The following is a 17770-nucleotide window of genomic DNA, read 5'->3' as shown; positions in this document are numbered from 1 at the left end:
CCCAGGGAAGAGGACTCTTTGGGGCGGGGGGGGGGGTGGGGGACGCTCCTGGCACTTATTCCTTCTGCAAATATTGAGTGCCTACTGTATGCGAGGCACTGAGGACACAGGGAACACAGTGGACACAATCCCTGCCCACAGCCCAGCAGGGAGACAGACAGGAAATAAACAATCACACAAATAATGTAAACTCATGTCCCTTAGCAGTGCGGCAGAAGCCCCAAGCTGGGATTCGGTCTGGCTTCCCTGGGGAATCTCAGGGGTGAGGGGTCTTATCTGGCCTAGGAGAGGAAGGCAGGCCTCAGACAGGGTGGGTGGCTTTTTGGAGGCCTGTGGGATGCGGCGGGGGTGCTCCCCCCACCCCCACCCCGCCCGGGGCTGAGCAAAGCCTCAGTTTCCTCCACCGGGAAATTCAGGAAATAAAGGTGCCCAGATCGCCGGTTTGCTGCAAGGCGATGGCTGCGTCCTGGCCTATAGCCCTCAAAAAGAAGGCACTGTCAGCCTCCCCGAAGAAGGGTGAGTGGGAGCTCACCAGTGAAGATGGCGGGGAGGTGATTCCCAGAGACCAGCGGCTCTCACAAAGCTCAGAGGTGGCCTCAGGGAGGTGAGGGACCCCAGATCCAGGACCGCGCAATCGAGCTTTGCTGGCCCCTCCGCCGCCTAAGGCTGGAGGAGAGGAGGGGCTGGTCCCTGGGCTGCCTCTCTGTCTCTCCCCTCCCACACCCCCATGTTCCTGGCCACGTGGCACCTCTGCGCCCTGGGCCTGGGCTGGGGGAAGATGATTCCTGACCTGGATGCTGGGGGAGCCAGGAAAAAGTGGGTGGGATTTGGGGTTCCACTGAGATCAGGTCTTATGGAGGAGCGGCTCCCCCTGTCCCTCGCCCCACAGCCCCCCGGGCGGCAGGGAGGGGGTGCTGTCTCTTTAAGAGCCTTCAGGCTGCTGGGAGCAGATGGCCAGGCCGGCCGGGGCCCCTTGTCCTTTGTGTGGCTTTGCACAAAAGAGGGGGCCAGCTGGGGAGGGGGCAGAGGCAGCAGGTGGGAGGGTGGGGCCTTGCCCCTCCCCCTCTTAACTCCCTGCCTTTGCCCCTGGGAGGGGGCTGTTCATTAGGAATAAGCCTCCTCTCTGGACGCCTTGGCCCCCACAGTTGCCCCCAAACTCCTCAGATACCTCTCCCTTGTCCCTGTCCCACCTCCTGGGTAGAAGCTTCATTGCACCAGGGCCTAGGGACTACCCCACCCCCACCAACTCCAAGGAATAAGCCTCCTCTCCTTGTCCCTAGCCTCCATAGCAGAATCTTCCTGGGGCCCTGAGCTCCAGACTCTAGGGAGAAGTGGGAGCAGAAAGATTTTTAACAGGGGCCAGGGTGGAGGGGAGGGTGGGGGGAGAGGGGGACTTGAGATGGGGGGATGCCAGTGACTGGGGGTACCTGGGGTAGCCCTAGAGGAGGAAGGAGGCCAAAATAAGTATGATGCTGAGGCCTGGGGGTGAGGCCTGGGCCCCGTACCCTCGCTAGGTATTAGCCCAGAAGGAAGGCAAAGGTGGGAGGCAGGGGTCCAACTGAGGCCCAGCCTAACTGGAGGCCCCCGGGTGGGCAAGACGGAACACTCCATCGTATGGGAGAGGGCAGCCCTCCCAGCCAGGAGGGGGTTGGAGGTGCAGGGCACCAGGAGGTGGCACCTTGCCACTTAGGAGGGGTCAGGCTGGGAGCCTCTTTTCATCTTGGAGCAGACCCCCTGAAGTCAGACCTGCCCTTGGCCCATTTATTCTCCTCCTTTGACCAGACCTCCCTCCCCACCCTGGGGCCTGGTGCCCAATCCATGATTTAAGAGGAGGAAAACGGCTCCCTAGGTCTGGACCGAGGTGTGGCGGGCTACGTGGCCGCGGGCTGGGTGGCCCCATGTGGCCCGACAGCGCCGCAGCCGGGTGGGGTGGTGCCTGACTTGCCTGGACTCCTCCCAGGAGCCCCCAGGACCAGGCGGCCCCAGCCGGGTCGTGGCCCGACCGCAGGACCCCGGCCGGCTGGCCGCAGGCTGCGGGTGGGGGCGGGGATCCCTGGCTGGGCCCCGGGTTGCTTCTAAATTTAGGAATCTGATTACAGAGTGGCCGAGAAAGGGAAGGGAGAGGAGGGTGCTAGCGCAGGATCGGCTCGGTCTGGGCACAGCGGGGTGTGCCCGGTGGAGGTGTGTCTAGGAATCTGGGGCTCCGGGTGGGAGGGGCGGCAGGCGGGGGCTTCGGCCTGTGTGAGCTGCAGCACGTGCCCTGGGCGGCAGGGACCGGCACGGGCGCAGCTCGCAGGCTCCGAGCCGCCGCCGGTGTGTGCGCTGGCTCTTTGTGTGCCTGGCAGGGTGGCTGGGTCTGGCTTTGAAAGTCTCTGCCCACCCCCTCCCCCATCTCCGTCTGTGCCGCTCTACCCGCTTCCCGGTCTGTCACTCTGCCCGCGATGGTCCTGGGGGAGGGGGAATGCTGCTCCCAGCTGGGGTGACAGTGAACCCAGTGGGGAGAAGACCCGGCTCCTCCCACTCCCTGCGGTCCAGACCTTCCCCTACACCTCCCACTCCCCAGTCCTCGGCCCCTTATGCCACTGTTTTGGGGTGCATTCTGCAGCAGTTAAAGGGAACTGAGGTGACCCCTGGGAACCCACAGATGCACCAGAAGCTAGGCTTGGGCCCAGTAGCTCTTGGAGGAATTCATTCCTCGCCTGTCCGGCCTCCCATCCGCTCTGGCCCCCAAGGGCGCAAGAGGGAGGGGGTCCCCCCTTGCGGAAGGGGGGGCGGGGAGTTCCTTGGCAGGAAGGGAAATGGAAGGAAAAGCTGGGCTCCACCCGGGCGGGCGGGCAGGCGGCCTCAGGGCCCCGGGGGCAGGCGGCAGTAACCCGAGCCCACTGGTGTGCGGGACTGGTGTGCGCGTGGGTGGAGCTGACCCCCGGCTACTCCTGGGGGGCAGTCGGGGTCTCCCCCCGGGGCAAGTCCGGGAGCCCCGGGGCCCCGCGGAGGGAAGCGCTCTCCACCCGGGCCCTGACCCCACCCCCTGGAGGTCTAGCCCCGGCCCCCAGGCCCCGCCCCCCGGCCCTCCCTCCCACCCCAGGGCCAGATGTTCAGCTGGCGGAGGCATCGGCTGGGGGAGGGGTGCTGAGGCCGCAGCCGGCACTACTTCCCTGCCAGCAGCTTCATTGTGTGCGCGAGGAGCGAGCGGCGGCGGAGAGCGAGCGGGCGGGCGAGCAGCAGCCCGAGCGCGGCGGGGAGAGCGAGCGCGCCGGGGAGGGTGCGAGGCGGCGCCCGCGGCTGCGCTCCGCCCGCCTCCCGGCAACTCTGCCCAGCGCGGCGCGCCGTGCGCGCCGTCCCGCCGCCACCGCCGCCGCCACCGCCACCGCCGGGACCCCGCCGCCTGCCGTCGCAGGCAGGGGTCTGGTCGGGACAGGGGTCCCCGCCCGGGGACGGGGGCATCCCGGTGCAGTCGAGAGGCGTGCAGCCCGTGGGGGGCGCCACTTGCGCCGCAGCGTCTGCCGCTCAACTGCGTGGGCGTGAGGGCGTTGGGGCCCCCGGGCGCCCCGAAGGCAGGGTGCCCCGACTTCTCCGGGGGAGCCCCAATCCCGTGGAGCGTCCGGAGCGAGCGCGTCCCAGCCGCACCGGACCTTGCGCTCATCCCCCGCGTACCCCACTTCTGCACAAACTTTTCTGACGCCCTCGCCCGTGGGGGTCGCGGAGAGCGCGGAGCTGTCCGCAGGGCTCCCGCCCCGCCGGACCCCGGCCACGCTGACCTCCTGCCTCTCGTAGCCTCAGTGGCGACCTCTCCAGGCCGGGCCGGGCACGGCACTCGAGGCGAGCGCGGCAACCACCGCGGCTCTCCGAAGGCTCCCGCGCCCCCCGGGGCAGCTGGGCGGGGTAATGCCCTCGGTGATGGAGAAGCCGAGCGCGGGCTCCGGGATCCTGTCCCGCAGCCGGGCCAAGACGGCGCCCAACGGCGGACAGCCCCACTCGGAGGATGACAGCAGCGAGGAGGAGCACTCGCACGGTGAGCCCGGCGGCCTAGGGTTAAAGGTGCACCGGCACCGGGGACGCGAGTGGGGCGGGGGGAGAGTTGCCGACCACGGGCGTTTGCGACTCGTGTCTCCTGCCTCCTAGGACTGGAGCCTCTGGCTGGCTTCTTCCCCAAGCCCCGGGGTCTGCCTGCTCGGGGAGTCTGGAGGCTGGGCCCCTAGCTGCCGAGGAGGCGGCCCTGCCCACCCCCGCCCTGCCCGCCCTGCCTGCCCTGCCTGCCCTGCCCTGCCCTAACCTCAGTCTCTGAAGGACTCAGGCAGGCCTCCTTGGCGCAGTTTGGGCCGCTCATACCTTGCTACCTTACGGGGGACTGAGGTCTGGCTGGGGCAGGGGCTGGAAGGACACTTCCACACCGAGCTGTGAGGCTCATGTGGGGAGGAGCCTTGGCTTCCCTGCAGGGCTATGGTCCAGGTCTAGGGGCAGTAGACCCCCCTCCCCACCTCTCCACCCCCCGCCAGAACAAAGGGCTCTACTTGGCCTGGGCTCTAAACTGGCCCCTTGTCCCCGCCACCACCCCGCCCCCCAACCACCTCCACTATGGGCTATGACTAGGCAGGGTCTCTCATCTTCCAGTTTCTTCCGTGGCTGAGGGTAACTGAGGGGAAAGATCAGGGAAAAGTGAGCCTTCTAGAAGGTGAGGGCCCTGGGTGGTCAGGAAGGAGAGCCCCGGGCCAGCGCCCCCCACCCCCTCCCCGCCACATCCTCCTGTCCTCCCCCCCCCCCTCCCTGGAGTCCTGACTGCCTCCCCCTGGCTCCACAGACAGCATGATCCGCGTTGGAACCAATTACCAGGCCGTAATTCCGGAGTGCAAGCCTGGTGAGTGGCAGGACAGGCTGCGAAGGGAGGGGAGCGGAGGGCCCCTGGCTTGGCCCTGAGCCCCACCTGGGGGAGCCCTTGGCTGGTGCCCACTGGGAGGACAGGCAGGCAGGCAGGCGGGCGGGGGTGGGTAGCCCGTGGCATGGGCTTAGCTTTCCTGCGCTGCCTTCCTGTCTGGGTCTCTGCCCCTTCTTCCCTTCGGGGCCTCACCTCACAAGCCCCACTTCTCTGCCACCCTCTGGCCACGGGTCCAGACCAGCGCTGCTAGGCTGAGCCGAAGGTCTTCCCCTTTCTGGTCTTGTGTTTCAGAGAGCCCAGCCCGCTACAGTAACAAGGAGCTGAAGGGGATGTTGGTGTGGTCGCCCAACCACTGTGTGTCAGATGCCAAGCGTGAGTGGGCAGGATCCCGGTTCTGTCACATCCTTGGGAGCTGGGGGTTTGGGTTCATGCCAGTCAGTTACTGGGCTGGAGGCTTAGGTATGTGGGTTCAGCCCCTGCCCTGGGACTCAGGCTCGGGGGCCCAGCACCTGGGGCCCTCCCTCCATCTGGGCAAGCAGGCTTGGGTCGGGAGTGGTAACCCCTTCTCCAATACCGGGCCCCTCCCATCCCTGCAGTTGACAAGTACATTGCGATGGCCAAGGAGAAGCATGGCTACAACATTGAGCAGGTGAGCCTTGGCCCCGTGGGTATCCGGGGTGGGGATGGCACAGTGCTGGGGGCAGCCGAGCTGAGTTGTTCCCTCTCCCGGACCAGGCGCTGGGCATGCTCTTGTGGCATAAGCACGATGTGGAGAAGTCGCTGGCCGACTTGGCCAACTTTACCCCGTTCCCTGACGAGTGGACCGTGGAGGACAAGGTGCTGTTTGAACAGGCCTTTGGCTTCCATGGCAAGTGCTTCCAGCGGATCCAGCAGATGGTAAAGCCCCTTCGCCCCAGCCAAGTGTTCCTTAGCCCTTCTGGTTGTGATGAGGCTGCCCCGGCGGGTGGGCGCAGGGTGTGGGGTGGGCGCAGGGTGTGGGGTGGGCCCCAGCCTCTGGCATTGTCCTTCCAGCTCCCTGACAAGCTGATCCCCAGCCTCGTGAAGTATTACTACTCGTGGAAGAAGACCCGCAGCCGGACCAGCGTGATGGACAGACAGGCTCGGCGGCTGGGGGGCCGAAAGGACAAAGAAGACAGGTGGGGGTCTTGGGGGCCCCGGGGGGGCACACTGACCCCTGGGGAGGGGGTGGCCCTGGCCTCTGCCTCACTCCCTTCCGGGCCCCTGTGTCAACAGCGATGAGCTTGAAGAGGGCCGGGGAGCCGTTAGTGAGGGAGAGCCGGATGCTGGAGACCCTAAGAGAGAGGTGAGGTCTGGCCCTGCCTACCCGCCTGCCCTGTCCCTGGGCTCCACACCACCCACCCCTGTCCTTTCCCTTGCAGCCTCTGCCCTCTCGGCCCCTGAATACCCGGCCAGGCCCCGGGAAGAAGGAGGCCCAGGGGTCTCAGTACCGTCACCACCCGCTGCGAACCCGACGTCGCCCACCCAAGGGCATGTACCTGAGCCCCGAGGGCCTCACGGCTGTGTCAGGAAGCCCAGACCTTGCCAACCTCACTCTTCGAGGCCTTGACTCGCAGCTCATCTCCCTCAAGCGCCAGGTGGGGGCCTGAGAGAGGAAGGGGCCGTGTGGAGGGGGTGGCGGGCAGCCCAGGGAGCTACAATTTTGGGGACAGCTGGGGTGCAAGGGGAGAAGTCCAGATGCCCCGATTGCCTCTGCCGCATCATCTAGGCTTCTGGGTAAGTGGGTCTTCTTTTCTGGGCCTTTTGAGGAAACTCCTCTGATCCGTAAGAGGGGGACAAACCGTGTGGGGCGGGAGGGGTGAGCTGGGTGGTGGGTGGGTGGGTGGCCATGAGCCGTGTTGGCGCAGTCCAGCCGTGGCCAGAGTTGGTCTTGGTGGCCTCTCTGGCAGGAGAGCTCGATGGGTCATTGCTCGGCCTTCTCAGGTACAAAGCATGAAGCAGACCAACAGCAGCCTCCGCCAAGCGCTGGAGGGGGGCATCGATCCACTGCGCCCCCCGGAGGTGAGGGGGCTCCAGGCCTGGGTGCAGCCGGGGCTACTCCCATGCTGCCCACGGGAGCCGAAAGGGGAGCTCTGGGGGGCAGGGCCCTTTGTTTGCATAGTTTTGAGTTCAAAGGATAAATCCTCTGCTCTCCAGGCCAACACCAAGTTCAACTCCCGCTGGACCACCGATGAGCAGCTTTTGGCCGTACAAGGTGGGTTAGACTGCGGGGGGGGCGCGTTATGGAGAGCCCCAGGAATCTTTCCCCACCCTCCAAGGACCTGGGGCAGAAGGGAAGGGAGGGGTCAGGGAAGGAAATATTTCTCATGGGGTGTTCACACTTGGCTGCGCTCTGGACCCTTGTAGCCATCCGGAGGTACGGCAAAGACTTCGGGGCTATTGCCGAGGTCATTGGAAACAAGACCCTGACCCAGGTGAAGACCTTCTTCGTGAGCTATCGGCGCCGCTTCAACCTGGAGGAGGTGCTGCAGGAATGGGAGGCCGAGCAGGATGGGGCCCCCGGAGCCCCAGTCCCAATGGAGGAGGCTAGGAGAGGGGCCCCCTTGCCGGCCCCAGCCCTCGAGGAAGACGATGAGGTGAGGGGCTGAGAGTGAGGGTTGGGACCGGCTGTGGTCTTAGGTGGGGGCGAGGCTGTGCTGGAACCTGGTCTCCCTTCTCTCACCTCTCAGGTGCAGATCACCTCCGTCTCAACGTCTGTGCCCCGATCGCTGCCCACCGTGCCGCCACCGCCGCCGCCTCCCGCCTCGCTGTCCCAGCCACCACCGCTGCTGAGGCCGCCTCTGCCCACGGCGCCCACCCTGCTCCGCCAGCCACCCCCACTCCAGCAGGGCCGGTTCCTCCAGCCCCGCCTGGCCCCCAACCAGCCCCCACCACCTCTCATCCGCCCTGCTCTGGCTGCCTCCCGCCACGGTGCCCGGCCTGGCCCTCAGCCCCCACCCACCCTGATTGGAGCCCCCCTGGAGCCTCCGGCACCCTCACTCTGAGCCCTGAGGCCCTCTACCCTCCAGAGGCTCCGAACGCCGTTGCTGGCCATCCTTGGACACCTCTGGCTTCACTGAGGACGGAAGGGACTCGAGCTCTTGGGCAGGTCTTTCAAAGTCCCAGAGCTGCCAGTGGGCACAGTCTGGACCTGTGGGCTCTGCAGGATTCTGGCAGCGGAGTCTCTCGGCGCCCACCCCAGCCAGGGGCTGGGGCTCAGGGGCCTTCTGAGCTGGCCTGAGGGTCCTTGCTCTTCCTGGCTGGGGCTGGAATGGCTGCCTCCTAGTCTGCTGGGGCTTGGCCTTTGGGTCTGGCCCTTTGTGTAGAGGGGGTAGTGATCTTAGCTTGGGGGATGGGGGAGAGGACAGCCTTGGTTGTTCTTCCTCTTTCCTTTCTTTTAGCAATAAAGTCCGGGTGAGGTGGGGAGGGGGCTGGAGGGGGGAGGTGGGCAGAGAGGTTCCTTCGGGGCCTGAGTGTGGCAGAACTGGATGGGCAGCTCTCCTGTCTTCTGGAGTCTGCCGAGAAGTGCTGAGCTCTGAGGGTGCCCACTGGACCCGCGGCCTGAAAGCTTAGAGAAAGGAGGGCTGGGAACATATGCAGACATGGGTTTATTTTTCAATGTTTTTTAAAAATAAATAAAATCTTCCACGTTCACCGAGTGCTCTCTCTTCCTTCAGTGTGGACTGCCCTGGGCTTTGCTTCCTGTCTGTGCCCTGAGGATGGGAGGGAGCAGCCACCCAGCACTGGCCTCCCCCAGGCCCCAGACAGGAATCCATTCTCTCCTGCAAGGCTGGCGGGCTGAGCCACATCTTGCCCAGGGGGACTGGGTCCCTGCCCGGCTGGGAGAAGAAACAGGAGGAGGCAGCTCAGATTCCAAACATTCTCTTTATTACGTGTTTGATCCAGAGGAGAAACTAAGTGCGGGTGTGGGAGGGTGGGTGGGGAGGGGCCACCTTGCCTGGGAGCCCCTCCATGGGCCACCACCCCCTCTGGGAGCCAAGCCATGCCCTCCCGGCCCCTCAGAGCACCCGGGCTGTTCCACTGGGCAGGAGGGGTGGGGAGGGAGGAGGAGGGAAAGGGAGGGAGGGAGGGGGAGCCCTTGGTCGGAGCCTGAGCCCAGAGCCCGGAGCCCGCAGCCGGGGCTTGGGGCAGGAGGGCTGAGGTTGGCTATGCCCCTTCCTGGGACCCTAAGGGCTTGACTTGCCACGGAGCCTGGGCTTGGGGGGGTGGGGTGGGTGATGAGTAGGAGTGGAGTCATCATAAATCAAAAAAAAAAAAAATAAAAATAAAAATAAAATAAAAAATAAAACCCATCACAAAAAATGTACAACTCAGGTGAGGGCAGGGGCAGCCTCTGTGCAGGACCCCCCTCCCCCAGTTTCTCAGGAACAGAAACAGCAGAGAAATAAATTAAGGGTTGCAGCGGCCGCCACCAGCCAAGCGCCCATAACCAGCCACTCCCACGCTGGCCGAGGAGGTTAGCAAGCTGGGAGTCACTAGGCCGATCTGTCCCCCCACCCCCGGGGGAGGGCAGAGGCTCCCGGCCCCCCGCTGCCCTATCCAGCCCCCCACCAGGCGGCTGTGGAGGCCCTGGGCAGTGTCTCCTGAGAGGAGGGGCGACAGTGTCAGGAAGAAAAGGCAAGGCCGGGAGATGAGTGGTGAGGGGAGTCACTGCTAGGGAACTAGCTGGTGCCCAGATTAATGCCAATGAAGGGGGCAGGGGAGAGGAATGGCGAGGGGCTGTGCTTTCAGACAAAGGCTCTCCCATAACGGAGCGCCCAGCATCCCTGTTCCGGAGACTAGCAGCCCAGGCGGCCCCCTGGGGGCCGAGGAGCCTATCTGCCCTGCAGTCCCCTCCCCTCTCCCAGCGGGGGGGGGGGGGTCAGCCCCCCCCCCCCGCCTTCTGCCCAGGAGGGGTGGGAGAAGATGGCACAGACTTTTGAGGAGGGGAACAAAAGTCCCCACAGCAGCTTGTGGAAGGAAATGCCCAGCTCTGGGGAAGGAGGGGCGGAGGGTACAGTGTGGGGGGGGAGCGGAGCCCCGAGCCTCGCCTGCCAGCCCAGGGCAGCCGCCAGCACCCCCCCAACCCCCGACCCCCCCCCACCTCAGGGCTGCGCAGCGCCCCGCCCCTGGCCCCTGGCCCGGCCATCCAGGCCTCCAGCCCTGGGGCCTGAGGTCAGGGGAAGGCCACCTCTGGTGGTTTGCTTGGAGGGGAAGGGGGGAAGGAGAGGGGAGAAGCCCAAAGTGGGCCTGGCGGAGGGCCTGACAGGGAACTCCACCACTCTTGCCTGAGTGTCCCAGCCCTGAGCCGCCCTCCCGGGAAACCCCACAGATCCAGTCTCGACTGTCCCAATGGGGCAGGGAGGAAAGGTGGCCGCTGGGATTTTTTTTTTTTTCTTTTTTCTTTTTGGTAATAAAAAATTTCTTGGTTTAGGCGAAATACTCTGTGCAACCGCAGTACCGAGGGGGAGCCCTGCCCCCCCACCCCCCTCCCCTTCCTTTGCCTCCTGTGGGGGAGAAGGGGGAAGGGGGACTTTCCGGGCAGGGGTCAATGTTGGGGGGAAAGGACCGTCTCCTGTCCCCCCCAAACATGGAAGAAAAAAACCAAGAAGGGCGGGAGGGGAGAAGTGCCAGCAGGGGGAGACACGGCAATCCCGACCGCAGTCTCGCCCGGGTGGGTGGGAGCCCGGCCCCAGCAGCTCCGTCCGGCCGGCCCGCCTCCGGCGCCCCCCGGCTCCCGGCAGCCCGTTAAAGCTTGAGCTCGTTGGCTATTTTGGAGGCAATGTTTTTGAAGGCCATGGAGGTGCCCGATATCCGCTTGAATCGGACCCCGTTGAGAGAGAGCCGCGGCAGTTTGCACACCTCCATCTCCCACTGCACGAAGTTCTCGTGGCCCGGCGCCCCGTGCATGCACAGCAGCATGTACTTCTCGTGCAGCTCGCTCTGGCAGCTGTTGGCGTCCAGCACCTTGCGGATCTCCCGCATCATCTCGTTGGGCTCCATGGAGCTGGTGGTCTTCATGCTCCACGTGAAGCGTAGAGAGCGCGGCTTGGCCTCCCGGAACTCCTCTTTGTCCTTGTCATTGCCTCCGCCGCCCACCACGTGAGGTCTGCGGAGAGGCCAGAGGCAGGGGGTCAGGGCGTGGCCCAGGGCACCCTACCCACGGGAGAGCCACCCTGGCCGCCGCCCCCCCCCCACCGAGACCAGAGAAGAGCGCGGAGGGTGCCCCGGAGGCGACAGCGCCGAGGGAGGGAGCATCAGACCTGGTGTGGGGGGGGAAGCAGAGGGAGGGTGACAGGGGTGGCTAGTTTTGTGACCTCTGTCTCAGGGAGGGCAGAGAAGGGGAGGAGAAGCCAGGCCCTGGCAGGGGAGCGCAGGGGAGGGCGACATTTCCATGCTTTTCTCTGAGGAGCGGAGGGTCGGGGAGGAAAGGAGAGCACGTGCTCAACAGCCCTGAGCGGCTCACAGACGGGACAGAAAGCAGCGGCTGAGGTGCGGAAGGAGAGCTGGTCGATGGGGAGCAATCTGTAGCCCCAACCACCCAGCCTAGGGCTCCTGCTTCCAGAAGGCACCGGAGCTGAGGAGAAGGGCCCACAGCTACTGCAGCTGGGGCGTGGGGCTTCTGTGAGGAAAGGGAGGCCCCGGGACGGTGGGGCCAGGGCAGAGCCACCAGAGAAGAGCTGGGGGGGCAGAGAAGGCGGAGAGGTGCGGGAGGCTCGCGGCAAGCCTGGTGGCCCGGGCGGGGCTGGTGCCGGCTCCAGCCCTCTCACCTGAGCGTCTCCACTCGGTCTTTGCTTTCAGGTTCATTCAGGTTCCTCAAAAAACAGAGCGAGGGAGAGTTTAGTGCTGGGACCTCTCGCTCCTTCCACCGCCGCAGACCCAGGCGAGGGTGGGTCTGGTGAGGGGCCGCCGGTGGGTGAGCGGGACCCTAGCTCTGAGGCCACTTGCCCGTCACCTGGCAGGCCACCACGGCCCTGCAGCACCTCACACCGGCAGCCGGACTGTCCCTCTGCAGCAGGGAGCCCAGCGCCTGGGGCCTGTCCCTCCCCACGCTCCCAGAGACGTGTGCTGGGGAGGCGGAGCCTCTGGTCCCGGGGAGGAGGGGGGCGTGGGTGTGCAGGCGCGCTCCGAGCTCGCAGCCATGGCACGAGGCCGCTCCCCCGCCAGCCCACGGCCAGGGCCTCACGCCGTGGATGGGTCTTCTTCAACACCGGTACCCGCGGGCCCTAGGGCCACAGTCCTCTTGAGGGGAAGGGGCTGGGCTGGGGACACGTGGTGTGGGGGGGGGTCAGAAGGACGCCTCTCTCAGGAGGCTCAAAGGGCTGTGAGCTGGAACAGTGAGCAAGCCTGGGGGCGGGTGCCTGGAGATGGGGTGTGGGGGGGAAGAGACGCGAGGCCGTCCGTGGACAAGCCCGCCTCTCCCATTCTTTCAGAACTCCCCCTGCCTGCCAGGCCGCTAGGCCATCTGCTTGTGCAGAAGGGAGGACAGAGGGCAGGGCAGGGCCAGCACCTTGGGACGGTGGGTGGGGAAGAGGTCTGGCCCCGCTGAGCGGCTTCTCCAGCTCCTGGCTGGAAGACGGGTGCCTGGAGCCGGGAAATTGGGGGCTGCAGAGGAGGGCAGGGATGTGCGGATGAGAGAGAGCAGCGGCAGCACATGGAAAAGGAACACGAAGACACAACAGACACACAAATGCACACAAGCGCGCTGCGAGCAGGGAGCCCGGGCTGTGCCGGGGAAGGAGCCTGCTGCTCTCCCCAGCCCCACCTGGTCCCTGCCCTGTGGGTGGAGGCACCCAGCAAGGCAGGCCCCCACCAGGGCCTGTGAGTCAACAGCCAGCCATGCAGTGAAGAGCTGGGTGGGGAGCAGTGGGTGGGAAGGGGAAAGCCTAGGGACCCTGGCTTGGCCATTAGTCAGTTGGGTCACCGACGTGTCTGCCAGGTGTCCTAGCCCCGGCACAGAGCCGGGGCTGACAGTCTTAGGGAACCAGTGCTCCCAACCCGGCCCTTGGTCTTCAGCTTGGTATTCGTTTGGCCCACCCAGGCTTCCAGAGAGGGTGAGGATAAGGCTGGAGGTGGCAGAGCCAGGTTCTGGCCTAAGAAGGGAGATGCCTGAGCTGGGGTGAGGGGGATCTCCCACTGTTGCCAGGGCTAGGAGGTAGACGGCCCCAGCCCTAGAACATCCCGGCCCCTGGCTCTCTGGAGGCCACAGTCCCTATCCAGAGAACATGGGCCCAGAGAAGGGGCGTGGCTTGATTCGTCCGGATCCTGCGGGAGGCAGGAGGTGTGCTGGGTGGGGGTGGGGGCAGGCCTAGTTCTGCAGGAGCTGCCAGAAGGGGGTGCTGTGCCCACTCCTGAGGCAAAGGCTCCTGAGGACTGAAAAGCCTTGGGACCCCGGCGTCCCTGTAGCACCTCCAAAGTCCTGCTGTCCCTAGGAGAGGGGGGAGCTCACACGGCCCTGAAGTGTTCAGGGGACCAGAGAAGGGAAAGACCCAAAGACCCAGAAGGAGAGCCCGTCCCAGATGCACTTGCAACCCTCCTGGAGCTCCTTCACAGCGCATGCACAGATGGGGGAAAGGGCCAGGGAAGAAACCCAGGGCTATGACCAAAACCCAAACCTGGGGTGGGGGTGACGAGACAATCTTAAAGGGAGAATTCCCTGAGAAGGTCCCCTGTGCCTCAGGACTGGCCCCTCATTTTCAAAGTCACCTGCCCTGAGTGGCCGCCCAGTCAGAGGCAGTCTTCATCCCTTTAAGATGGCAGAGAGAGGGCCACACAGACGTGGTTAGCAGATGGAGGCGGGAGCAAGAGCCAGAAAAGGGGAGTTAATGACGGAGGTAGGACAACAGGACACAGACACACACACACACACACACAGAGAGGGCTGAACGCCTACCTTCTGGCAAACCTGAAAGACAGATTTCTAAAAAAACAAACAAAAAAAGACAAAATAAAAAAAGAAATAAAAAAAAAAAAAAACCAACAAGACAGTATGTGGATAAGCAGGTGGGGAGTGGGCTTTATAGGTTCAAGGGTCACCCCACGTGGAAGAGCCGCTCAGCGAGACTAGAGTCCTAGAAGCCCCGCCCTGCCCCGCAGCCCTGCGCTCTGGGACTGGAAGGGCCAGGGCTTTGGCTCTCTGTCTGAGTTAAGAGCAGCGGGAAGGGCGGCGAGCCTGCTGCTGCTTCCCGAGCTCCGCTGAGGTGGGGACACAGGGAGCATCCTGCCAGGCGCGATGGCTTGGGTGCATCCTAGGAATCAAAGCTGTCTCTTCGGGGTGGCTGGGGCCCAGGTGTGAGAAACCTCATGAAGAGAACCCCCACCCTGCTCGCCACCTCGGAAAACGTCCACCCACGGGGCTGGCTGCGAGGGAAGAGGCCAGGCTGGCCCCCAGCGGCTACTTCATTTATGACAGGCCTTCATCTTGGCGAGCCCTGGGGAGGAGGACGCGGCTGTCGCCGAGGGAGCGACCGCAGCTGGACCTAGCCAACCGGGTCGGGGGGAAAGGAGGTCAGAGGGGCGAGCCAGAGGACCAGGAAAACTCTCCTTGCCGGCCCAGCCTGGCTCAGGCCTCATGACTTTGCAGCTGCGTCACCAAATATAAGTTTCCATGGGAACCCAGGAGAGAAGAGGGGGGGCTTTTATTTTAGCATCTGAGTTCACACTCTCCTAGAGAGGAGGCGGCACTGGCCATCTGCTCTCGGGCCGGAGAACGAGGGCTGCGTACAGGAGCTAGGGAGAGCCTGGGAGGGACACACGGGTCTCGGATCGTGAGATGCTGACAAGCACCAGTTCCTTAGGCTTCCCAAGGCCTCTTCCAACCCCAAGACCCAAGCCTCGTGTCGGCAGTCCCCACCCCCACTCCCAGGCAGGTAGGAGGGCCTGGCCCTATTCTCTCTGCCACCCTAAGCGCCTCCCCACCCCCACTCACCTGCGTACAAACTTGGAAGTGAATTTGCTGAAGATGCTCCCCGAGGCCCCCCGCCGGCCCTGGCTATTGCCAGAGGGAGAGGCTGGGGTCACACCGTAGGGCAAATTCTGCTGGTCCCGCACCTGCCGGAGCTGTCCAGCGTGGAAGGTGCTTCGACTGGACACACCCCGGGGGAAATTAGTTCGGTCTGGGGCTCCACCACTGCTGCTGATGTTGTGGGCGGAGGGGGAGGCGACAGGGACACGCTGGGGGGCTGTGCTGTGGGAAAAGAGGTGGGGGCGGAGGAGAGGTGTCAGGGCACAAGCACGCCATTACCACCGAGCACCTGCAGCGCCCCGGGCGGGGGAAGGGGATGCTAGGGCAGAGGCAGCCATCACGGAGGACACAGAAGGAAGGGGTGTGACCACCGAGGACACCGGCAAGGAGGACATCTAGGCGGAGGTGGAAGGAGATGGTTTGGGGGAGGGAGGGAGGCAACGGAGGATGCGTGTGTGGAGAGCAGTACAGGCCGGAGAGAAGTGGCTCCTGGGGAGCTAGGTGCACTGGAACCTCAAGGGGACAATGCTGACCAACCCTCAAGGATTGAGTCCCTTTGGTGCTGACTGTCCCTGGGGTCCTAAGGAAGTCCAGGAAGGCTCAGAACAAAAAGGCTTCCTTCTGGAGCCTCGGGGCGGCTTCTTGCATATCTGTTCTGAGAGGGAGAACTGGAGGAAAAGAGGGGCATTAAGCTCTTTTTTTGTTCTCTCTACTTCCTGACTGTAGGGGACAGAGCCATTTCTTGTGGCTAAGATGCCAAGAGCAGAGCAGCATCCTGGGGCCGGGGCGGGGTGGGGGAGGATTTTTGGGGCGCAGGGGGTGGGGCAGGCTGAGGGCACCCGCTGCGCCAGCTGCCCCAGCACACTTGCCTAGGCCGCGGCACCTCACAGTTACTGTCCGTGGGGGGCAGCCCAGTGGCCTTGTTGGGGTGCACGGAGGCCGACATGGATTTCTGGTGCTGGCGGGGCCGGGCCGCAGAGACCGCGGCGGAAGCAGAAGCCGTGGAGGCCCGGGACCCTGGCATGGTTAGGCTAGGAGACAAAAGCAGCGAAGAGGCCTGGGTTAGGGGTGGGTGGGAGGGGGGCAGGAGGTTAAGGTTAGGAAGCAAGGGCAGGGCAGAACGGTTGAGGGTGAGGGGTGGGGAGCGAGCTTTGGCAGGTGCAGGGCAGGTCAGGTCAGGTCAGGTCTGGGGAGCAGCAACGGGACTCCAGTCAGAGCGGAGGAAGGCAGGACTGGGAAGTGGAGGGCGGGTGAGGAAAGTGAGGCAGGCCAAAACCTGGGGGAGGAAACCGAAAGTGCAGGAAAGCCGACAGGAGGTAACTGCCTCCGGGTTGCGCTGGTCTCCTAGGAATTCTAAGAACAAGGATGTTTTGCCGACAGAAAGAGCAGGGTGTTGCTAAGGGGAATTTTCAGTAAGCTCAGAAAAGGAGGAGCCAGTAAGGCAACACACCAAGAGATGCTGGTGGTCAAGGCTAAGGGGGGATCTGTTTGGCTAGGCCCAGCCAGGGTCACCCTCAACACGTACACCCTTCAGGTGGGCAGCTCAGGGTTCTGCTCTAAGCTGGGGACCCCCAAAGCAAAGCCTCAGGCGCTGATGCCGAGAGGAGCACGGCTGCCATGCCCTGGCTGCAGTCAGGAACCAAGAAGGCAGGGGCGCCCCCGGGCTCAGTCAGAAGGGGTGTGACTCAACCTCGGGGTTGTAAGTTTGAGCCCCAAACCCACTCACGGGGTGTGGACATTGCGTAGATAAGTAAGTAAACAACAACAGCAGCAACAAAAAAGAGAAAGAAAGAAAGAAAGAAAGAAAGAAAGGAAGGAAGGAAGGAAGGAAGGAAGAAAGGAGCCAGAAGGCAGCCGAGATGACCATGGGGTCTCCCTTGGTCTGCCCACTGCAAGAAGCAGTCCCAGGAACACAGGGGAGAGGACACGGTGGCAGGGGTAGGGGGGAGTGGGAGTGGGGGAAGAGCAGGGGGAGGTGCTGGCGTGTGGACAAGCTGGACTGGACAGAGCCAGGACGGAACTCCAGAGAGCAGGGCGGGGAGGCGGGGCTGCCGACGGACGTCACTGCTGTGAGAGAGGGCTCAGGGGCAGCGTGGTGGGCAGGGCCTGGGCCGGCTCACCTGTCTTTGCCATTCTGGATGGAGGCCTGCCCAAGGCTGGCCCTCTCCAAAAGCGGGGAATTCCTGCTTCGATTTGTGCTGGTGGAGAGGACGCTGTTCTGTGGGGAATAAAGGGCAGAGCTGTATCACAGAAAACCAAAGTGTTCTTCTGTTCACAGAACTGGCTTCCCCTCCGCCTTCCAGCAGGAACAGAAGAGTAGAGAAAGGAAAGGATTCTGCTTTTCCTCTTGGGGGTAGGCTTTCCACAGTAAGCAAAAGTGGCCTGGGAGGTAAGACCTGGTGGGTGGCCAGAGGGAGCTGCCGGGAGGGCAGACCCCACCGGAGGGGGGCGGGGAAGGGAGCAGGGCTGGGTGGTGGTGGGCCCCGAGGGACGCTCACCGTGGAAGGGGTGGGGGTGGTCTTCTTCCTCTCCAGGCCGGGCAGGGGGCTGGCAGGCACTTTGGCTGTGCTGCTGGCCTTCCGCCCTGCCTCCCGGTCTTCCTCAGGCCGCTTATTCTCTGCGTTGTTACTCTGCGTCTTCTTAGAGTAGGAATTAGATGTGGGAATGGCAGGACCAGCTGTGGGCCAGAGGGGTGACGGGAACAGGTAAGGGCGAGGGGCCCACCGAGTGGCGGCCACGCACACGAACGCACGGCGCTCTCCTAAAAAGTCTTGCCAGCAACCTGGCAAACCCCAGGTCCCAGAGGGTGAGGGAAGTTCCATGGCTCGGCCTAAGGCTAACAAGTGGCTCAACTGGGACTGAAACTCAGCGGTGTCATCCCCAGCCCCCAGAATCTGTGCCCCTTCAGGAGAGGG

The 17770-nt window shown here is 64.2% G+C and overlaps 2 protein-coding genes across 10 annotated transcripts in view; one reads left to right on the top strand and one right to left on the bottom strand.

Annotated features, from left to right (window-relative positions):
* Positions 1–3861: 3861 nt before the first annotated feature.
* RCOR2 (REST corepressor 2) lies at positions 3862–8044 on the top strand. 2 transcript variants are annotated; one of them, XM_032357151.1, is made up of 12 exons: positions 3862–4012; positions 4799–4855; positions 5165–5245; positions 5470–5522; positions 5609–5770; positions 5906–6030; positions 6128–6197; positions 6274–6489; positions 6836–6913; positions 7049–7106; positions 7259–7488; positions 7582–8044. In XM_032357151.1, the coding sequence occupies exons 1-12, from the start codon at positions 3886–3888 to the stop codon at positions 7894–7896; spliced, it is 1572 nt and encodes a 523-aa protein (XP_032213042.1). In that variant the 5' UTR covers positions 3862–3885; the 3' UTR covers positions 7897–8044. The 2 variants fall into 2 exon arrangements, with proteins under 2 accessions (XP_032213042.1, XP_032213043.1); XM_032357152.1 differs by lacking the exon at positions 3862–4012 and adding an exon at positions 4274–4353.
* A 713-nt stretch (positions 8045–8757) lies between these two features.
* MARK2 (microtubule affinity regulating kinase 2) overlaps positions 8758–17770 on the bottom strand; it is a 58282-nt gene continuing 49269 nt past the window's right edge. For 3 of the 8 annotated variants that reach the window (XM_032357143.1, XM_032357150.1, XM_032357145.1), the window contains 7 exons: positions 17354–17532; positions 16976–17073; positions 15725–15886; positions 14820–15077; positions 13785–13811; positions 11662–11706; positions 10640–11000 (listed from right to left, as the gene is read on the bottom strand). In XM_032357143.1, coding sequence (XP_032213034.1) covers positions 10640–11000; positions 11662–11706; positions 13785–13811; positions 14820–15077; positions 15725–15886; positions 16976–17073; positions 17354–17532 — 1130 coding nt within the window. Of the gene's footprint in view, positions 11001–11661; positions 11707–12401; positions 12497–13784; positions 13812–14819; positions 15078–15724; positions 15887–16975; positions 17074–17353; positions 17533–17770 lie in introns of all 8 variants that reach the window. The other 5 variants (XM_032357149.1, XM_032357142.1, XM_032357144.1 and 2 more) reach the window with 5 other exon arrangements.

This window comes from Mustela erminea, chromosome 9, assembly GCF_009829155.1.
Source record: "Mustela erminea isolate mMusErm1 chromosome 9, mMusErm1.Pri, whole genome shotgun sequence".
Classification (NCBI taxonomy): domain Eukaryota; kingdom Metazoa; phylum Chordata; class Mammalia; order Carnivora; family Mustelidae; genus Mustela; species Mustela erminea.
The sequence above is the reverse complement of the archived record's forward strand: the minus strand, read 5'-3'. Positions and strand labels throughout refer to the sequence as shown.